Raw genomic sequence first — 19,214 nt, forward strand, 5'->3', positions numbered from 1 at the left:
CAGAAAATACAATGGAGAACCATACAGTTTTAAAAGAATGATTTAATTTAGACACACACACTTATGTGGAAAACACTTCAAAATAAATTGAGATGTGATCGTTTCTTGGCGTCTGTGAGTGTACATCGTGTGCCCTGCTCTCATTTGTGTGTTTTCAAAAGGATATACTGGCATATATCTAACATTTTGCTAGAATAGTAAACAGTGGTCTTCGGGGAGAATTTCAGTGAGGAGGAAAACTTTGACACTCCCTTTGGTACTATAAGTTTTGTACTGTATCAGTTTTTTAAATTGCTAAATTTTTTTCTCTTTGGTTTTAGTGGTGATATCTCTACTCGTTAATCTGGGAAACCCCATAAAAGAAGTACGAAGGGCCTCCATTCTTTGTCTCCAGGCCCTCAGTGGAGTGGTGTCTCAGTTCCGTCTGGTAATAGATCATTTGGTTCCTAAAACAGAGGAGATCACCTCAGATGTCACCTATGTTGCTCAGGTAAACTCATCAGCAAAGATTGATCGTGTGCACATGCCTGTGTATACCTGTGAACAGTTTCGTCCTTTCTTGACATTTTGCTTTGTAGGGATTTTGATCGACTTAAGTCACTGAATTTAGAAACTGGTGTCAATATCTGCACAACTTTCTCCTCCCATTTTTTAAAAGATAGCAATACAGTGTTTCAGTTCTGCTTTGCTTTCTTTGGCTAAAAGGTCAGTATTTGGCTTTTGATAGTAAGCTAAGTTAGACATATTGATACCATTTCCTGTTAAGGTTTCAAGGGGAAATGAAAAATGATTATCAGTATTACGTGATTTGGAAAAGCATCTTTCATAATTAGTACATTTAGCCTTTGTAGTTCCGTAACCCTTTTTATCCTTTTTTTTTTTTTTTTTTTTTGGTGTCCTAGGATTTAGCTACTTTATTTGAGGAACTACAGAGAGAAAAGAAACTGAAATCTCATCAGAAGTTATCTGAAACTTTGAAAAACCTACTTAATTGTGTATATAGCTGCCCATCTTACATTGCAAAAGATTTGGTGAAAGTACTTCAGGAAGTCAACAATGAGGTATGTGCAATTCAGGTGGCTTATACGTTCCATGTAATGTTACTAAACACTATTGTATTGGCTCATGAATGAGGAAAACATTTGCAGGAGTTACAAATATGCACTCAGAAGTGAAAATTTTCTTTCTAATTTGGGAGGGGAGAAGTGTTGAGATATAGAAACAGAGGACACAAAAAGCAAGTATTGGTGGGGTTTTTTTTCCCATTTTAAAATTGTGTGTTATCCCTATTTAATCATTTACTTGATTTGAAGTGAATTTAAAAAAAATGGGGAAAAACACTGAAGATGCACTGCTGAGAAAACTGTCTTCTGGTGGAAATCCTCCACAAGGTAATACATTTGGACATAAGAGTGTGAACATTCCAGAATCCTTTGTTCATTCATAAAATGTGTGTGGTTGAACATTTTTATAGGGGAAAACCCATAACTTTCATTATTTTGTCAGGGAGGCCTGTAATACAAAGGAGGTTGTGAAGCACTTGTTTATGTGACGTCATGTGTGATCAGCAGACTATTCCAAAAGAGTCTGGATGCTTCACCAGTCTTGGACTGACTACCACCTGGAGAACTAAAGCAGGGGTACAGTGGAGTGAAAACCACATAATTAGATTTTTCTGGTGGCAGCAAACAGTTGGCATTTATCAGCTTTGTGTCATCCCTTGTAATTTAAACTAGGAATCGACCGTCTTGTTCTGTGAAGGACCAAATAGTAAATATTTGAGGCACTGTGGGCTCCACAGTATTTCTTCTTGTAGGTGCTCGGCTCTGCCATTGTATTGTGAAAGCTGGAGCCAGTTATGTAAACAAATGAACTTGGCTTTATTTCAATAAATAAAATTTACAAAAACGGGTAGTCCTCTGGATTTGGCCCACAAGCCATAATGTGCTGGCATTTGATTTAGTTATTAAAGACCTCACATACGTAATTTGGAAGTTCTGTTTGAGGAAAATACAGTGTTTTAGAGAAAGCTAAAATTTATTTTTGTGGTCTTAAAACTTGTTTGTATCGTTGTCAAAAAGTCTTGGGACACCCACAGATTACTCCTCAACTCTGAAAGGCTTAGAGCTTTCGACCATTATAAACTGAACTATCAGAGGGGACCTGAATGCTTAATTGGATTAAATAGCCTTCCTCTTGTCCAAGGGATCTTTTTTTTTTTTTTAAAGATTTTATTTATTTATTCATGAGAGACAGAGGGAGAGAGAGAGAGAGAGAGGGAGAAGCAGTTCCCAAGAAGCAGGGAGCCCGATGCGGGACTCGATCCCAGGATACTGGGATCGTAACCTGAGCTGAAGGCAGACGCTTAACGACTGAGCCACCCAGGTGCCCCAAGCGATCATCTTTAATTGGGTTTTTTCCTCCAGGCTAAGCTCCCAGTCTTGCAACATCCTATCTTTGGGTGTCTTTGTAAAGCAGGCAAAAATATGTCAGTATAGATAACTGTTTGCTAATAAATTTCCCAAACTTTAGATGGTGCTTTCTCAGCTGTTGCCTATGGCTGAACAACTGTTAGAAAAGATCCAGAAGAAACCGACAGCTGTCCTGAAAGATGAGGCCATTATTTTACATCTCACTCTGGGAAAATATAATGAATATTCAGCTTCCCTTTTACGTAAGGACCCAAAGAGTCTAGATGTATTTATAAAAGCTGTGCATACAACAAAGGAACTTTACTCAGGAATGCCAACCATTCAGATAACAGCTCTTGAAAAGGTCAGTGACTTTTTTCAGAAACTAAAGTATGTTCAAGCTCTTAAAATTTTGTAATGTTTTACTTGGAAAAGCTAAAGTGGACTGGACATGTTTTAAAAGGAATATGATCTGTTTGGCCTGTTTTTGCAAAATTGAGTGATAAACATGTGATAAAACTATTTTGGCTGACAAAATGGGAACAATATTACATCGTAAGAAAGAACAGTATAAAGGTTGTTTTTGGAATTTACCATTTGTTGAGCTCAATTGCCTTTTTTCTACCTCCTCTAGATTACAAAGCCATTTTTTGCAGCTATATCAGATGAAAAAGTTCAGCAGAAGCTTTTGCGCATGTTATTTGATTTATTGGTGAATTGTAAAAATTCACATTGTGCTCAGATTGTTGGCAGTGTTTTTAAAGGGGTAAGTTGCAAACTTTCTATAATTAACGTTTGTTCTCTTCCAAGTGACACCATGTTTAACCACCCTCTGATATCCAGGGCCCTTAGGTCAGATGTTAGCACAAATAAGAATCATAGACAAGTAGCTCATAGAGAAGTGCATAATCAAAATTATAAGTCTTCACCACTATTTTTATTTTGTGAAATATTTATTGTTTTAACCAGGTCGGGTATGTGTGTTAGTTTGGATCTTACTCAGATGGGGTCTACCTGTTCCATGCAAGGATGTTCAACTGGGTACAGGTTATACTTAATTTAAATAGTTGTTTGATGACGCATCTATAATGGAATTGAGCATCTGCTTGTTGGCTTATGTATATTAAAACATAGCTGTACATCAGAACAACCACTTAGTTACTTTGTTGTTAAAAAACACAGAAAACAAGTTCACAAAAATAGGTGATAGTATGGGGAAGTCCTAGTACCCAGATTCAGCAACTCTCGGAATTTTAACATATTTTCTTAGATTTCTAAGATGCAGATTTCTAAGTGAAACAAATTAAGGTGCAGAGCAGTGTGTATACTACACTCCTGTTTGTGTGTTGTTTTCATCTTTATACAGCTGTTAGGATATGGAAAAGAATATATAGTCAGTGGCATTTGCCTTTGGGGATTGGTTTGGGCTCTAGAGTCCTAGGAAAATGTGAAAGTGGACATGGACATTTTCACTGTTACTTTTTAAGTCAATATTTATTTCTCTTATTTTATCCCATGGAAGTGTATCATCAGTCATTCTTCCTTCATTATTTCAGATTTCTGTTAATGCTGAACAAGTCAGAATAGAACTGGAGCCACCAGACAAAACGAAGTCCTTGGGCACAATTCAGCAAACAAGAAGACAAAAAATGCAGCAGAAGTAAGAGCTAGGAGTGCAGTGAGAACATGCCGTTCATTCCCCAGGCCCCATTATGATTTTTTGATACCCATCAATTTGGCATAAATGGGTATGGTAATTTTTGCTTTGCACTGATAATATTTGCATTTCCAATATTTTCTCTGTTTCCCAGAAAATCACAAGATCTAGAATCTGTTCAGGAAGTTGGAGGTTCTTACTGGCAAAGAGTAACCCTCATCCTAGAATTACTGCAACACAAAAAGAAACTCAAAAATCCTCAGATACTGATACCAACTCTATTTAATCTTCTGTCAAGGTACTAACATTTGCCTTTGCCTTTGATCTGTGAGAGGAAAGGATTCTAATTCATGCATATCTTAACATTCTTTTTTAAACATAGTCTTTTCTTGCTTAACTAGTCTGTAAAATAAAGCAAGTTAAGTACAGTAGTTAAAAGATTAAAAGAAAGGTGTTAGGTACCCATTGTCCGTGCCCCAAACGGATCTTCCTCCTGTGTTGTATAGTGAATGGCCATTCCCCCCCACCCCCACCTTATAGCCTGCTTCTTAACTTCCAGCACCATGTCCTTGGGGCGTCCTTACTTTAAAAGATAAAGTGTGAAACTCACATTGTTTTTTAGGTGTGAATTACCCGATTTTGTCTGAAAAGCAATGTAATTCTTAAGGTTGTCCTCTTAAGATTTCAAATAGGTTGATGGAAAGTGCAACAGAGAGGAGAGAGAAAATTTGACAGTAAGCACCTGCCCGGATGAGAAAAAAAATCAATTAGAATCTTGATCTTTTTTATAGACTATGTGTAATGTTAATATTTTAGTTATTCCTAATTAAATGTGTTCTGGACAGTGGTCGTTAATGCATCACTGAAATTGTGTAACTTTCATTTCCCATTATGTCTTTTCCGGGGGGTCCTGAAGGAGTTTAGAACCTCTGCCACCAGAGCAGGGAAATATGGAATACACCAAACAATTAATTCTTAGTTGTTTGCTCAACATCTGCCAAAAACTCTCTCCAGATGGTGGCAAAATACCAAAGGGTATGTATTTTGTTGGAAGGAAGGGTGGAAGGATTGTTTGCTTTGCTTGTGAATGTACCTACCACTTAGAGGTTTTTTTTTTTCTCATCACTATAGATGTTCTAGATGAGGAGAAGTTCAATGTGGAATTGATCGTACAGTGCATCCGTGTTTCAGAGATGCCACAGACCCATCACCATGCCCTTTTACTTTTGGGTACTGTTGCTGGAATATTTCCTGTAAGTATTAATGATTTGAGACTTCAGCAAATATTTTGGTATTTTCTTTCTTCACTGGAAATGCATAGATGCTCACTGGTCTGAATTCAGTGGACTTTGGGTCTTAATGGTGGGACTCTCAGTCCTGTCTCTTAATAGCTGAGGCAGTGTAAGCTGGTTGATCTTGCTAAACTTCGGGTCCTCTTTTTGTAAAGTAGCAATAACAGTAACCTTCTTCATAGGAGTATTGGGAGGATGTGACTGAGTACTTTATGGTTTGCACTCAGCACAGAGCCTGGCACCGTGTAACTGATAAGTGGTAGTGTTAGTGTTACTTGAAAAAAAATTACCATCCCATTATCCTCAGACAGCCTTCATCCAGTGAGTTGAGAAAAAGTAATTTGATTATAAACTATCTCAGTTAGAGAAATGTTCCTTAGAAGTACATCTTTTGAAGATTGAAATTTTTTTCCTGTTGGGGATTTCGGTCATAGGTTCTTAACCTGGGGTTCTCTGTAAGCTTTAGCAGATCTTTCAATATACTAACATCATGTGCTAGATTTTATGCATGTAGGATTTTTTTCCTTGGAAGAAGGGAGTCAGTAGCCCTCAGAGGAGTTGATAATCTAGAAACAATTAAGAATCATTGATATTTTTTCTTTGCTTTTATTGAAATATAGTTCATACACCTTATAATTCATCCATTTAAATAGGTGTCCTATTCACTGGTTTCAGTATGTTCACAAAGTTGTATAAACATCCACCATTATCTACTTCCAGAACATTTTCATCACCCCCAAAAGAAGCCCCATACTTAGCAGTCACTCCTCATTCCCTCTGTCACTCCAGTTTCCACCCCTGGCAACCATTGATCTACTTTCTCTCTATAGATTTACCTATTCTGGACATTTCCTATAAATGGAATCCTATTATATGTGCCCTTTTTAATGCTTGACTTCTTTCACTTAACACAGTGTTTTCAAGGTTCATCTGTGTTGAAGCTTGAATCAGTATTCCTTTTTATGGCCCAATAAAATTCCATTGTATGTATATACCAGATTTTGCTTATTTGTTTGTCATTTGATGGACATTTGTTTCTACTTTCTGGCTGTTGTGAATTATGCTGCTGTGGACATTTGTATATGAGGTTTTGTATGAACATATTTTCACTTCTCCCTGGTGTATACCTAGGAGTGGAATCCCGCGGAGTCAGAAGTTAACTTTAATTTTCTTAGAAACGGCCAGACTGTTTTCCAAAGCATCTATATAATTTTGTACCCACCAGCAGTATATGAGAATTCTAATTTCTCCAAATCCTCACTGCTAGTTGATTCTTTTTTTTTTTTTTTCCCTTTGAGTTGTCCTAGTGTGTGTGACGTTTCTTATGATTTGGATTTTGCATTTACCTAAATGCCTAATATTGAGCATCTTTTCATGTGCTCATTGACCATTTCTTTATCTTTGGAGAAATGTCTTTTGGAATTCTTTCCCCATTTTTAAACAGGGTTATTTATTCTTTTATTGCTGGGTTATAATGAGTCATTGATATTTGGTGTGCTTAAAATGGAAAATGCTGAAAGATGTGTTTTCTTTCAGGATAAAGTTCTACACAACATCATGTCTATTTTTACATTTATGGGAGCCAGCGTCATGCGTCTAGATGATACTTACAGTTTTCAAGTTATTAATAAGACAGTGAAGATGGTTATTCCAGCACTTATTCAGGTAAGCTGTCTTTATACAATCAGTTCTTTGTTTGTTTTTTTAAGTACGCTCCATACCCAACTTGGAGCCCAGCACAGGGCTTGAGCTCACAACCCTGAGATCAAGACCTGAGCTGAAATCAAGAGTCGGACGCTTAACCAACTGAGCCACCCAGACACCCCAGTATTTTTTTTTAATCTTAAAATTTTTACGTAGTATGAAAGTAGAAGTAAGTGACGTTAAAAGCCTTTCTGAAATGCTCAGGTATTTGTGCTTTTTAAATTTCGGAATAGTAAAGCTAGGAATTAGTCTTAGTAACTGTGTCCTTCCCAAAAATACGAATAAATACGTGTAGCTGGTTCTGTGCTAAAAGGGTATAACTGTACATGTGTCTTAATGTTACTCTGACAAAGTGAATTTAAATTTGCTGTATATTTCGGGACATTGCCGATGGATAATACCCTTACGCAGGTCGATGAAGATAGAACAGTTTAGAGCTACAGTGGCAAATTTGTTAATATGCAGTTCAACAAACATTTTCCAGGTGTTCTCTAAGAGCCATGTACTTAGAGATGATTGAGTCTCTGCCAGTAAGGATATACCATTTGAAACTAAAAAGCAGCTTTTAAAGATGAAAGAGCTTGGTCATCTGCTTAAATTTTCTGTTTACCCCCACCTGTTGTTAATGTCTTCCTCCCATTATTGACCATTCCAGGGATGACCATATTCAGCACCATCTCCTTTTAATCTTGGTATTAGGTTGGTATTCTCCGTGTCCAACAAGACAGCAAGTATGGGACACAGATATTAAAAGAGAAATAACTACGCATCCATATCATATATTGCCAGTTGAATAGGTCAGTGCTAGAAGAGTTCAGAATAAAGGACAGCAGCTATGGGCCAGGAAGACCACAGAGTTTTATAAGAAATAGAATTTGAACTGATTTGAATGAAGGACAGGATTTGCTTAATGAAATGGCAAGGTCCAGGAATGTGTACAGTGTGTGTGTGTGAAGAATGTACTGTAGACTGATTTGTGGAGTGTAGGGTATTGAGACAGGGAGAAGTAGAGGGCGTTGGTTCATTCATTCTTTCATTCAGCAGCCATATTTGGAGTATCAGTTCCAGAGTTAAGTGGTTTGAATGTTATTCTGAAAGCAACAGGGAGTTGTTGGCCTTTTTTGTGCTTTGCTTAGGTAGAACTTCTTCTTCTCCTGGCAGAACACAAATCCTGCTTGATGTGTGCAGGCGCCCAGTTGGCCTGAGAGCAGACTTGTTATAAGGGCCACACACTTGGCATCTGTCATTCAGGACCGCCTGTTGCTATCTTTCCCCACGTGAACCTTGTTCATACAGACGACAGGTCTTCTTTGGGGCCGGGCTCACCTCCAACACCTTGTATTCCCCTCGGGGCCATATAGTGCCTGGGACGTAATCTGTACTCACTGAATATTTATTAATAGGTCCTTGATTATTCACATTCTTTTGATGACTTTTTTGGGGCACATCTGAAGGCATTTCCATGTCTACCTGAAAACTTCCTTGTGAAGGGTTATTTGCTCCTACTTACTGTCCCTGCTTGCTCTTCTGCAGTCCGATGGTGGAGACTCTGTAGAAGTCACAAGAAATGTGGAAGGAGTCGTGGTGAAAATCATTAACGTGTTTGTGGACGCTCTGCCGCATGTTCCAGAGCACAGGCGCCTGCCCATCCTTGTTCAGCTTGTCAATACATTAGGTGCAGAGAGATTCCTCTGGGTTCTCCTCCTCCTGCTTTTTGAACAGTATGTCACTAAAACAGTGCTGGTGGCTGCCTATGGAGAAAAGGTCAGAGTATAGGGTGGGGTGACTAGAAGGAAATGTTGATGTTTCACACACACTTCGTGATATTTCCCAGTTTATGTGTGGGGCCAGTGATGCTTATGTCTGTTATTTAACAGTACTTGCTCAAAATTGTTTTTAAAGGTGTTTTTGACATTCTTTACAATTGCTTTCAGAGCCTGTGGCACTCCAAATACCCGCAGTAGCAACAGATCATTTGCTGTGGGTGATATGACTTTCCTGTGAACTGGTCTGTAGTGCCATGTTGGGTGGTTCTTTTTTAAGCCCAACAGAGTACAGCTGTAAAGTAATTAAACTGTGTCTCTTGAAAATGGTTTTGAAGACATTTCATGGGGAAAGGGAGGAGTGTCAGGATCATCAAAATTATTACAACGCTGGTGATTGTTTTAAAGAGCCCTGTTTACATAGATGAGGGCAGAGCTTCTAGGTCAAGGACTGCTTTTAAATGACTTTTTAGACATAGGATCTGGGAATAGATCTAGACCTACCCTAAGTAAAGGAGCACATTCAGTTCTGCTAGAAATCACAATGTATAAGTGTCCTACATAAGTAGGACACTTAGTAATTCATTCATCTGCTGATACACATGACTGTAAGGAACAGTATGTAATGCCTTTGCACGCTAAGAAATATTTTTAAAATATTTCCCTAACATGTACTTACTAACATAAATTTGATAGGTATAGTTTTATTACTTATTTCTCTTCTCTATACAGGATGCTATTTTAGAGGCAGACACTGAATTTTGGATTTCAGTCTGTTGTGAATTCAGTGTCCAACATCAGATACAAAGCTTGATGAATATTCTTCAGTACTTAATAAAGCTGCCAGAGGAAAAAGAAGGTAAGCATAATCAGGTGTTAATTACTGTTTAATCTGAAAGATCAAGAGAAGCAGAAGACCGTGCAGGTTATCATCCTTAGAGCACATAGTACATCTTTAGAAGGGTTTTTTTGCAAGTAACTTAATAATTTTTAATGTAAGTGTGTGTGTGTGTGTGTGTGTGTGTGTCTTCTCAAATCCTTAGGGAAAATAGAAAGTAGGACTTCTACTCGCCTCTCCTCACACACACATTGGCTTTTATACTTCTGTGCTTTTGTGTGGATGTGTTGGCTGTGGAGTGTTAACAGGTGTACAGGATGCATTATGGTAAAATGACAGCAAGTTAGGAGGAACTTATTAGCTCTCGTCTTTCCATTAAAATATTTGTGAAGACAGAGGAAGAGAAAAAACAACACAACTTTGGTAACTAAAGTTACCAAACTTTACCCTAAGTCCCAACTTAGGGACGCCTGGGTGGCTCAGTCGGTTAAGCGGCTGCCTTCGGCTCATGTCATGATCCCAGGGTCCTGGGATCAAGCCCCACGTCTGGCTCTTTGCTCAGCGGGGAGCCTGCTTCTTCCTCTCCCTCTGCCTGCCTTGCTCCCTGCTGTGCTCTCTCTCTCTCTCTTACTCTCCGTCAGATAAATAAATAAAAGTTTTAAAAATAAGTAAATATTAAAATTTTACTGTATATGTGAGTCTTGAAAAAAATTCCACTAATCGCAGCACCAATGAGACTGATTTAAGAAAGGGATTGATGTGTTCTTAGTTCTCTGCCCTTTGAAACAGTAGCAAGGGGCATTGGACAGAAGATACCAAGGACTCCATGGGGACTATTTTCTGTATGGCTAGCTGTTTTGGCCAGGCAGTGGCTTGTCTGATCCTACAGTCTGCTTAGGTCTGGCAGGGACAGACCAGCCTGGAGAGCTGTATGTAGTGACCTGTTTATGGAGGAAGTCTTCAGTTTGAGTCACTCTCTAGGGCAGTGTTTTTTAAATGACCTGCTGTGGACTCCCAATTACTGCACCCTCAAACCCTTTTATATTAGTAAATTTGGATATGGGATTCTACAAAGTTTTAGGAGACACATCTGTGAACTCTTAGAATGAAACATTGAAGGCTAGAGAGGACCCTCCTTCAGTCTTATTGCGGGCCACCAAGTAAATACCTCTGAGGCTTCAGGATTGGGAAGGGAGGCCACGTTTGAAGACATCTTCTAGTGTTTTTGTCTTTCATTTGCTTATCTCAGTTGCCCTGAGTTTTTTTGTTGGTTTGTTTGTTTTTGTCTTACACACACTCTTCTTGGGGCTTTTGGATATTTTGTTGATAAATACACATCTTTCACTAATTCAGAAGAGGAAAAACTGGGTGTGACAGATTCACAAATTCCACTCAGAAAATTATATCCCATGTACCATGTCTATATCTTTATAAAGATTCCACATGAAGATGAGTGAGGTCACTTATCTTGTTCTTTTTCAGAAGCTGTTCCCAAAGCAGTATCAACTAAAAGCGAATCAAAAGAAGAAATGCTACAGGTTTTTAATATAGACACTCACACTAGCAAGCAGCTGCGGCATTTTAAATTCTTGTCAGTGTCCTTCATCTCTCAGCTCCTGGCTTCCAGCCATTTTATCAGAAAGGTGATGTGTTCTTTAAATGTATTTATGACAAAAAAAATTTCTTTTTCTGAAGGAACTATCTTTTAAACTAGTAAAACAAAATATAAAACATGAGGCATTCCTTTAAAGATAATAGAAAAAAACAGTAGAATTTACCATAAACTGGAGTGATCTGTTAAGGTTGTACACATATAAACCTGCCCACTCTGTATTTGCATTCTCCAGTGGCATACCTCATTTTACTGTGCTTCACAGGTGGTGTGTATTTTTTACAAATTGTAGACTTGTGGCATCACACAAGTCTTCCAGCACCATTTTTCCAACAGCAGTTGATCACTTCATGTCTCTATTTCAAACTTCTTCATTATATTTGGTATGATGATCTGTGATAAATGATTATGACTTGCTGAAAGCTCAGGTGATGGTTAGCGTTTTTTAGCAATAAGATATTTTTAAGGTATGTACATTGTTTTTTAGATACAACACTATTGCACACATAACAGACTACAGTTAGCGTAAATATAACTTTTATATGCACTGGGAAACCAGAAAATTCATTTGGCTCACTTTATTGTCATACTTTATTGTGCTGGTCTGGACCTGAACCTGCAGTCTCTCCGAGGTATGCCTGTCTACCCAACAGAAATATATGAGCGTATATTTAGCATATGTGCTAAAATACATTGATAAGAATACTCGTAATAGCAATATTTGTGGTAGCCCAGAACTGGCAACAACCCAGGTGTCTATCAACAGTGGAGCGGATAAAGTGTCCATCATCATAAATGGACATGAATGAATCTCATAAAGGTAATAGTAAAAGAAAGCAGGCAGACACAAAAGAATACACCCTAATTCCAGTCGTATAAAATTCAGAAACAGGCAAAACAAATCTGTGGTTTTAGAAGTAAGGACAGTGTTTACCTTTGGGAAGGAGGGAAAGGGTAGTAATGGGGGTCAAGTAGAGGAAGGATTCTGAAGTGCTTGTAATTATAGGCTCTTTCTTTACCTGCATATGGCAAGCTGTGTATCTGTGATTTATATGCCTTCCTGTTTGTGTGTGAAACTTTACACACAGAGAGGAAGGAGGAAATACAGAAACGAAGAGAAGGAAGGATTGGGAACATCAGAGTGGTTGAACATTAGAAAGTCTGTGCTCTGCGTCTATTGCGTGAGCAGGTAAACAGGGGAAACCTTACGATAATTGAAGTATTTATAGAGAAATAATTTGATAAATTCAATACTAATTCATGGTTTAAGAACAAATCCTCTCAGCATCCAGCATAGATGGGAACTTCCTTGGCCTAACGGAGATAACAGAAGCTGGTTTATATCACCCTTCTTAATGAAACAGACATTATAAAGTCTGGAACAAGGATGTCCTGTCCTGTCCCGTTGCTGTTTCTATTCAGTGGAAGAATGAAGTGTAAGAATCCGAAAAGATAGTCACCAAATTCCTAGAACTAATAATTAGATTTGCAAGCTTGCTTGAGAGGGGTCAGTGTGGACACTACTCTGGATCTGCTTGCCAAGGACAGTGGTGGTGCAAGAGTAATCAGAGGGGTCAGTGTGGCTGACGTCTGTCTGGATGCACACCCATGCAAATGTAAGAAAGGTGTTAATGTGGCAGGGGCTTTACAGAGTAGTTGGGGAAAGAGAACTGTCCAATAACTAGAGCCAGCATGGTTTGTTTTCCATTTGGGGAAAGACTGATCTCACACTGTATACAAAAGAGAATTTAGGTAGATTAAAAATTGACTTCAGTGTGAAAAGGAACGTTCAGAAGAAAATTGAGAACACTGTGACCAGAGGATGGAGAAGAATTTCTTTAAAAGTTCAGTTCAACAAAAAGCCACTATAAACAAAATGAAAAGAAAGCCACAGACATAAAGTTCATAAATTCACTTCCCATTAGAACATCTGGCAGAGAAGATGAATTCACTAAAAAGGAATCACAGATAGCCAATTAATATAGAACAAAATAACCTTCCTAGTAGGAAGGAAATTGCAGATTAAATGGGATGCCACTATGATGTCCATCAAATTGGCAAAAATTTTAAAGCTCTTACTACCAAGAAGTGGCAAGGCTGTGGGGCACGGTTATTTGTGTCCACAGTGATGGGTAATGTCTCCGGACAGCGACTCCAGAAAGCACTCGGCAGTCTCCGGTCAGGTTGGAGATGAGCATCTCCGCTGATCTAGCCATTCCCTTTCTTGGGTATAGGCTCTATAGGAACGTGCTTGCTTGTTCAAGGAGATATACAAAAATGTCTTCTGATGTTCTTACTGACAGAAAAAATGGACATAAATGAAACGTCCACGGTAAATAGAGGGGGATGAGCAGATGTGCCATCTTGTGTCCTGTGGTGTATGCGAGGAGCACTGTGTGCAGTTAAATGAGCACTAGGACAACATGAGTCCCCGTAGTCAGATCTCAGAACTCCCATATTCCCAGAAAAGCACGTTGCTAACTGCTGTGTACTCTGACTACATTTAATGGCAAGTTCAAGTTTGTGGGGCTGGGGGTACTGGGAGAAGGGAAGAGGGAGCAGTACACAGGAGACTATACCTGTATCTGTAATGTTGAATGTCTTAAAATTAGGTAAGAGCTAAGGAAAGCATTTCATAAAATTAGTGGGTAAATGAGTATAGAGGACTGTGTTTTTCTGAATTTTTGTGGTGCTTTACAAATGTCACAATTATCTATAGAGTATCCTTAATATGAATGGAATAGTTAAAGGAAGGGGAACCAGAGTTATTACTGTGGTGGGGATTATCTGAACCTGATTAAATTGTAATGTCAGAAAACAGCCCCTGGGAAGTTTGACTTGAGTAGTCTTAGATGAGTTTCACTGCACCTACTCAAATGATGTTATTACTAACTTCCATACTGTTCTAATGATGTTTTCTTTAAAAATTAGGTGATTGAAAGTGGTGGTCCTCAGGTTTTAAAAGGCCTTGAACAGAGGTATGTTACTTTTTCTTTTTTAACTTGGAAATAATTTCTAGCTTTCTCTCACAAAGCCGGAAGAATAGTGCACAAAATTCTCTTATGAGTCTCCTTTGCTTTAGGTTGCTGGAGACCGTTCTTGGTTATATTAATGCTGTCGCACAGTCCATGGAGAAAAATGCAGACAGACTAACTGTGAAATTTTGGCGGGCACTGCTGAGCAAAGCTTACGACATGTTAGATAAGGTAGGTTTTCATTTCTCCCCATCTGCTGTGTTTTGTTGGCTGTTTTTATGTCATTGTGAAACTGTCGACATATAAGGTTTTACTTTAAGAATAAACTTAGCAATAGACTTTTCTTAATTTAATGCAGCTCACATTTTTCTTAGAAAAGTATCTCTTGATAGCTAGAAAGAAATTCATCTGAAAAAAGGATTGTTTTTCTACTAATTATGAGAACTGTGTCTCAATAAATATTCTTTGAATATTCAGTCATCTAATACTATATTATATTCCACTTTTACTGAAGTGGAATAGGAGAAAAATACCTTTTTAGGTAGAGTATGTGGGGTATTAGAAATATCACTGGCCTTGACATGAGGATCACTGTTCAAAATCAAACTACAAGACTTTGAGCAGTTCACTTACTCTTAGTATCAGATTTTTTGGTTTTCTTCTTTTTTAAATAAACGTGGTTAGTAATGCCTCCCTGAAAGGTTAGTGTAAGAAATAAGAAAAAGGACCTGTAAGTGCCTGGAACCTAGAAGCTCTGCAGTGAACAGAAGTCTGTCTTAATCTGAGTGGATCTTCCTTTTTTAAAAAATTTTTTTGTTCATTGTGAAACTGCTGTGCAGGTCAATGCCTTGCTGCCCACAGAGACATTCATTGCTGTGATCAGGGGGCTGCTGGATAACCCGCTGCCCTCTGTCCGCCGGAAAGCATTGGATCTTTTGAACAGTAAGCTACAGCAGAATACATCCTGGAAAAAGAAAATTGTAAGTGAAGACTGACGCCGGACCCATTTACTGTTCTTTGCTTTATCAGAGAGCTGCATTTAACTCCCTTAAGTTTGTCCAGCAGTATAATTTAAATAAGTATATCATTATCTGAATGTAATGCTGTGTGAGGTGTGTTTCTTAAATGTGATGTTAATTCTAATAGGCATTGTGATAAGAATTCTTAGAATGGAATTTCAGCCTAATGGAATTCTTGGTAATACAGACCAGACGTTGTGGTTTAGCATACTTTGGCATAATTCTAATCCTCTTTTACTCCAGATCGGTAGGGTGCTTTATATAAATACATCCAAAATTGGTCATAAGCACATTCACTGGCTCAGTGGTAAAGCAGATGGACAAACAATTGCTTGTGTAGAATTGTGTGGCATTGGACCTCTTGGTCTGATTTCCATTTAGGCAGTCTCAAACAGTAAAAGTGGAAAAATGGACTAGTATTTTACTTTGCAGCTTAAATTATATGAAAATTTTGGCTGACCTCTTCAGGTTTATCGTTTCCTCAAACTGGTTCCAGTCCTTTTGGCCATTGTGCAGCATAAAAAAAAGACAGTAGAAGAACAAGCAATAAACAGACAGACAGCGTTGTATACCCTGAAGCTTTTGTGCAAGAATTTTGGTGCAGAAAATCCAGAGCATTTTGTCCCAGTGCTTGACACTGCAGTGAAACTGATTGCACCGGAAACAAAAGAAGAGAAGAATGTCTTGGGAAGTGCTCTGCTGTGTGTGGCCGAGGTGGCCTCCACCCTGGAAGCACTGGCCATCCCCCAGCTTCCCAGGTACGCTGACTGGGACCTGGGACGGGAACTGTCACGTCGGGCGTCTGGTACACGTTGAAAAATAGTACCTTCGCAACTTTTTTGCCTCTAAGTAAAAGTTTCATAAGATTAGATTTGTTAAAGATGTGATCTTTTCTTCAAGCTAAAACCCACAATATTATTTTCCTTTATGATGTTTATTGTCCCCGTTTTCATTCCCCTTTGGCCTGCTATAACTAGCAAGTGTGGTGGGTGAAGCCCCTCTAAGAGGGGCCCATCTGTTTGGGTGAAAGCTGTGTCGTGCTGCCCACATTTGGAAGTTGTATGCTCCTGACTTTGTCCTTAGCCTTGGTATTTACTAGCTGCGCAGCCCTGGGCAGGTTACTTAGTCTGTTAGAACTTTGCCATCTCTAAAACCAAGATAGCACCTACCGCACTAGAGTCTGGTGGGGCCATGCATGTAAGGTTTCTCACACAATGCCTGACACATAGCAAATGTTAAATTGAGAGACCCTGTTATTTTTAAAAATGACTGCGTAACCATGGGTACTGGGAGATTTCTTGCTCTTAGTCTTGTAACTATGTAGACACCATTTTATAGGCTGTGCCGTGAAGTGATGTGGTGGGCACAGTTTGGATTTTTTCATGACTTCTACTCCATTCTGTTTCTTCTTAAAGTTACTTTACAACTCTTGTTTTTTAATTCTAGCCTGATGCCATCATTGCTGACAACAATGAAAAACACCAGCGAGCTGGTCTCCGGTGAGGTCTACCTGCTCAGTGCTTTGGCAGCCCTGCAGAAGGTTGTGGAGACCCTCCCACACTTCATTAGCCCTTACCTAGAAGGGGTCCTGTCACAGGTGAGCCACAGTGACCTCAACATGTTGTCTGGGGTGGCACGGGGGAGGGGAAATTACAAATCTAACGATTTTATTCTTTAAGTTTTTAATTTGTTTGGCAGGAAGGTTCTTATTTCTGAAAAGCTGTATTGCCTTTTAGTAAAAACGTGTGCCCTTTTTCTCTCCCATTGTCCCACCTGCTTGATCATGACATGGATACAGTTATTGCTTTCTTATAAGGCTCATCTCTTTTGATTCTGCAGAATGTGTTTTATTGCCTTTCTTCTGCCTCCTCCTGTCCCCCATGAGATTTTTGGCGTTGGGCTGGTAGAGCTGCCTTTTATTACTTCTTGCAGAAACTAGTGTGCCCTATTTCTAACATGAGGGTTTTTTAATCCTAAGGTGTCTTTCAAAGCAGAATTCCTCTATTCCAGTTCAGTGGATACTTGGCAGATAGACAGTGGGCAAGTGGCATTTCTAACTGAAAATGCCCTAGAATGATCCTCGTTCTATTGTCATTTGCCATTTATGAGATTAGGAGCCTTAACTGCCATGATGAAAATTATTTAGCTGATTCATACACTCTATAGCCAAGACTTAAAAGTAGACTTCTTACAGAAAGGGACAACTACATCTGAGGAGCTTTCTAGATTTTTTTAGTAAGGAAGAACTTGACTCTTCTCATGGTCTCTGCATTCCTGTCTTAAAAAAAAAAAAAAGTCGGGAGTGCTCTGTGTCCTTCTGCCATTTACCTACATCCCTGACTCCCACTTGGGAAAGAGGCATCTGTTCATTTTTCTCTACAGATGTTCAAGGCTGGCTTTAAAAGGAATTCTTGTAGAACTGAAGTGCACTGAGCTTTTTGCAACCACTAGCATCTGAATTGAGTTCTGTAAGTGTGCAGACATTGTCAGTGAGTTCCCATACTGGCTTTGAGCACTTTTTTTATATTCCTCTAGGTGGTTCATTTAGAGACGATCACTAGTGAAATGGGTTCTGCCTCACAAGCTAATGTCCGCGTCACATCCCTTAAAAAGACACTGGCTACCACGCTCTCACCCCGAGTCTTACTGCCAGCAATCAACAGAACATACAAACCAATTGAGAAGAACTGGAAGGTTAGATCATACTGGGTATTAGACTTTGGAGAAGGGAAATATGGTACTGAAATTTTTACATTTTCACTTAAAGAAGAGGGTGGTTATTTAATTCCTTGGTGAATGCATTAACGAACTCTGAGAATATTAAAAATTGGCACATCTCTTTACTGTGTTACCGGTAGAACCACATGGGTCCATTTATGAGCATCCTGCAAGAGCACATTGGGGTCATGAAGAAGGAAGAGCTCACCTCCCATCAGTCTCAGCTAACCATATTTTTCTTGGAAGCCCTGGACTTCCGAGCACAGCACTCTGAAGTAAGCTTATTTCCACTTCCCCAAATCCTAAAGTGGTCTGCCTGTTTAAGAGCCAGAGAAAAATCTAGCTATGTAACCTGTTTTACTTGCAAAAGTTAGAGCCAGATGTTAGTAATCTGGCTAATAGGTCAGCTCTTCTGTTTTCAGAATGATCTGGAGGAAATTGGAAAAACAGAAAATTATATCATTGACTGTTTAGTAGCCATGGTTGTAAAACTTTCTGAGGTCACGTTCAGGCCCCTGTTCTTCAAGGTAAGCTTTTTTCTTCCACGTGTCCTTTGTACTCAGATAAAATGGTACAAGATAAATAGAAGAAACTAATACTACTTTATCTTTTTAAGCTGTTTGATTGGGCTAAAACAGAGGATGCCCCAAAGGACAGACTGTTGACATTTTACAACTTGGCGGATTGCATTGCTGAAAAGCTGAAAGGGCTTTTTACTCTGTTTGCCGGGCACTTGGTGAAGCCTTTTGCTGACACCTTGAACCAGGTGAACATCTCCAAAACAGGTTGGTAGCTGACCCCAGTTCAGTTGACACCTTTGCTCTGTGTACCTTACACACGGCGCAGTAAGTATAGGGAAGCATAAGGAAGGTGAAGTTTTCACTTCATGGTCAGTCGACAGGCATTGAAGTAGTCGTTCCAGGGTCATAAAAACATGTTAGGATCAATTGACTCCCTTGGGAGAAAGAATAAAGTACATGGGCGTTAACTGTAAGTTATTGAAAGTAACTGTAAAACGTTCAGGTTGGTGTATTCTGTACTGCTGATAAATACCCGCTGGACAGCTGCTAACTGAGCTGGCCAAACTAAGTGATCTTGACTGAGAATCTTCTCTAAGGAGTCACATATCTGAGAGCCATTCATATTGTGCCTTCATCCTGATTGGGTTCTGTATCATTTTAGAAATACCCTTCTGTTTGTGGTGTTAATAGTGATTTGAATTTAA

At 39.0% G+C, this 19,214-nt stretch overlaps 1 protein-coding gene and 1 long non-coding RNA gene across 4 annotated transcripts in view; one reads left to right on the forward strand and one right to left on the reverse strand.

Annotated features, from left to right (window-relative positions):
• HEATR1 (HEAT repeat containing 1) overlaps positions 1-19,214 on the forward strand; it is a 46,475-nt gene that overhangs the window by 23,064 nt on the left and 4,197 nt on the right. For 2 of the 3 annotated variants that reach the window (XM_025850881.2, XM_025850756.2), the window contains 21 exons: positions 321-490; positions 903-1,061; positions 2,533-2,775; positions 3,046-3,177; positions 3,968-4,071; positions 4,223-4,366; positions 4,985-5,103; positions 5,200-5,321; positions 6,897-7,025; positions 8,598-8,828; positions 9,560-9,686; positions 11,148-11,308; positions 14,209-14,255; positions 14,360-14,483; positions 15,092-15,232; positions 15,740-16,029; positions 16,718-16,868; positions 17,807-17,965; positions 18,130-18,264; positions 18,412-18,516; positions 18,606-18,774. In XM_025850881.2, the coding sequence (XP_025706666.1) occupies positions 321-490; positions 903-1,061; positions 2,533-2,775; positions 3,046-3,177; positions 3,968-4,071; positions 4,223-4,366; positions 4,985-5,103; positions 5,200-5,321; positions 6,897-7,025; positions 8,598-8,828; positions 9,560-9,686; positions 11,148-11,308; positions 14,209-14,255; positions 14,360-14,483; positions 15,092-15,232; positions 15,740-16,029; positions 16,718-16,868; positions 17,807-17,965; positions 18,130-18,264; positions 18,412-18,516; positions 18,606-18,774 (3,162 nt within the window). The remainder of the gene's footprint in view (positions 1-320; positions 491-902; positions 1,062-2,532; positions 2,776-3,045; positions 3,178-3,967; positions 4,072-4,222; positions 4,367-4,984; positions 5,104-5,199; positions 5,322-6,896; positions 7,026-8,597; positions 8,829-9,559; positions 9,687-11,147; positions 11,309-14,208; positions 14,256-14,359; positions 14,484-15,091; positions 15,233-15,739; positions 16,030-16,717; positions 16,869-17,806; positions 17,966-18,129; positions 18,265-18,411; positions 18,517-18,605; positions 18,775-19,214) is intronic. The other variant, XM_073879012.1, reaches the window with a different exon arrangement.
• On the reverse strand, positions 6,632-14,364 carry LOC141370341 (uncharacterized). Its single transcript, XR_012374304.1, has 2 exons — positions 11,521-14,364; positions 6,632-11,375 (listed from the first exon to the last, which is right to left on the reverse strand). It is a non-coding gene; the product is annotated as an uncharacterized lncRNA (long non-coding RNA).

This window comes from Callorhinus ursinus, unplaced genomic scaffold, assembly GCF_003265705.2.
Source record: "Callorhinus ursinus isolate GAN/ISIS: 27379988/994484 unplaced genomic scaffold, GSC_fseal_2.0 scaffold32, whole genome shotgun sequence".
NCBI lineage: Eukaryota > Metazoa > Chordata > Mammalia > Carnivora > Otariidae > Callorhinus > Callorhinus ursinus.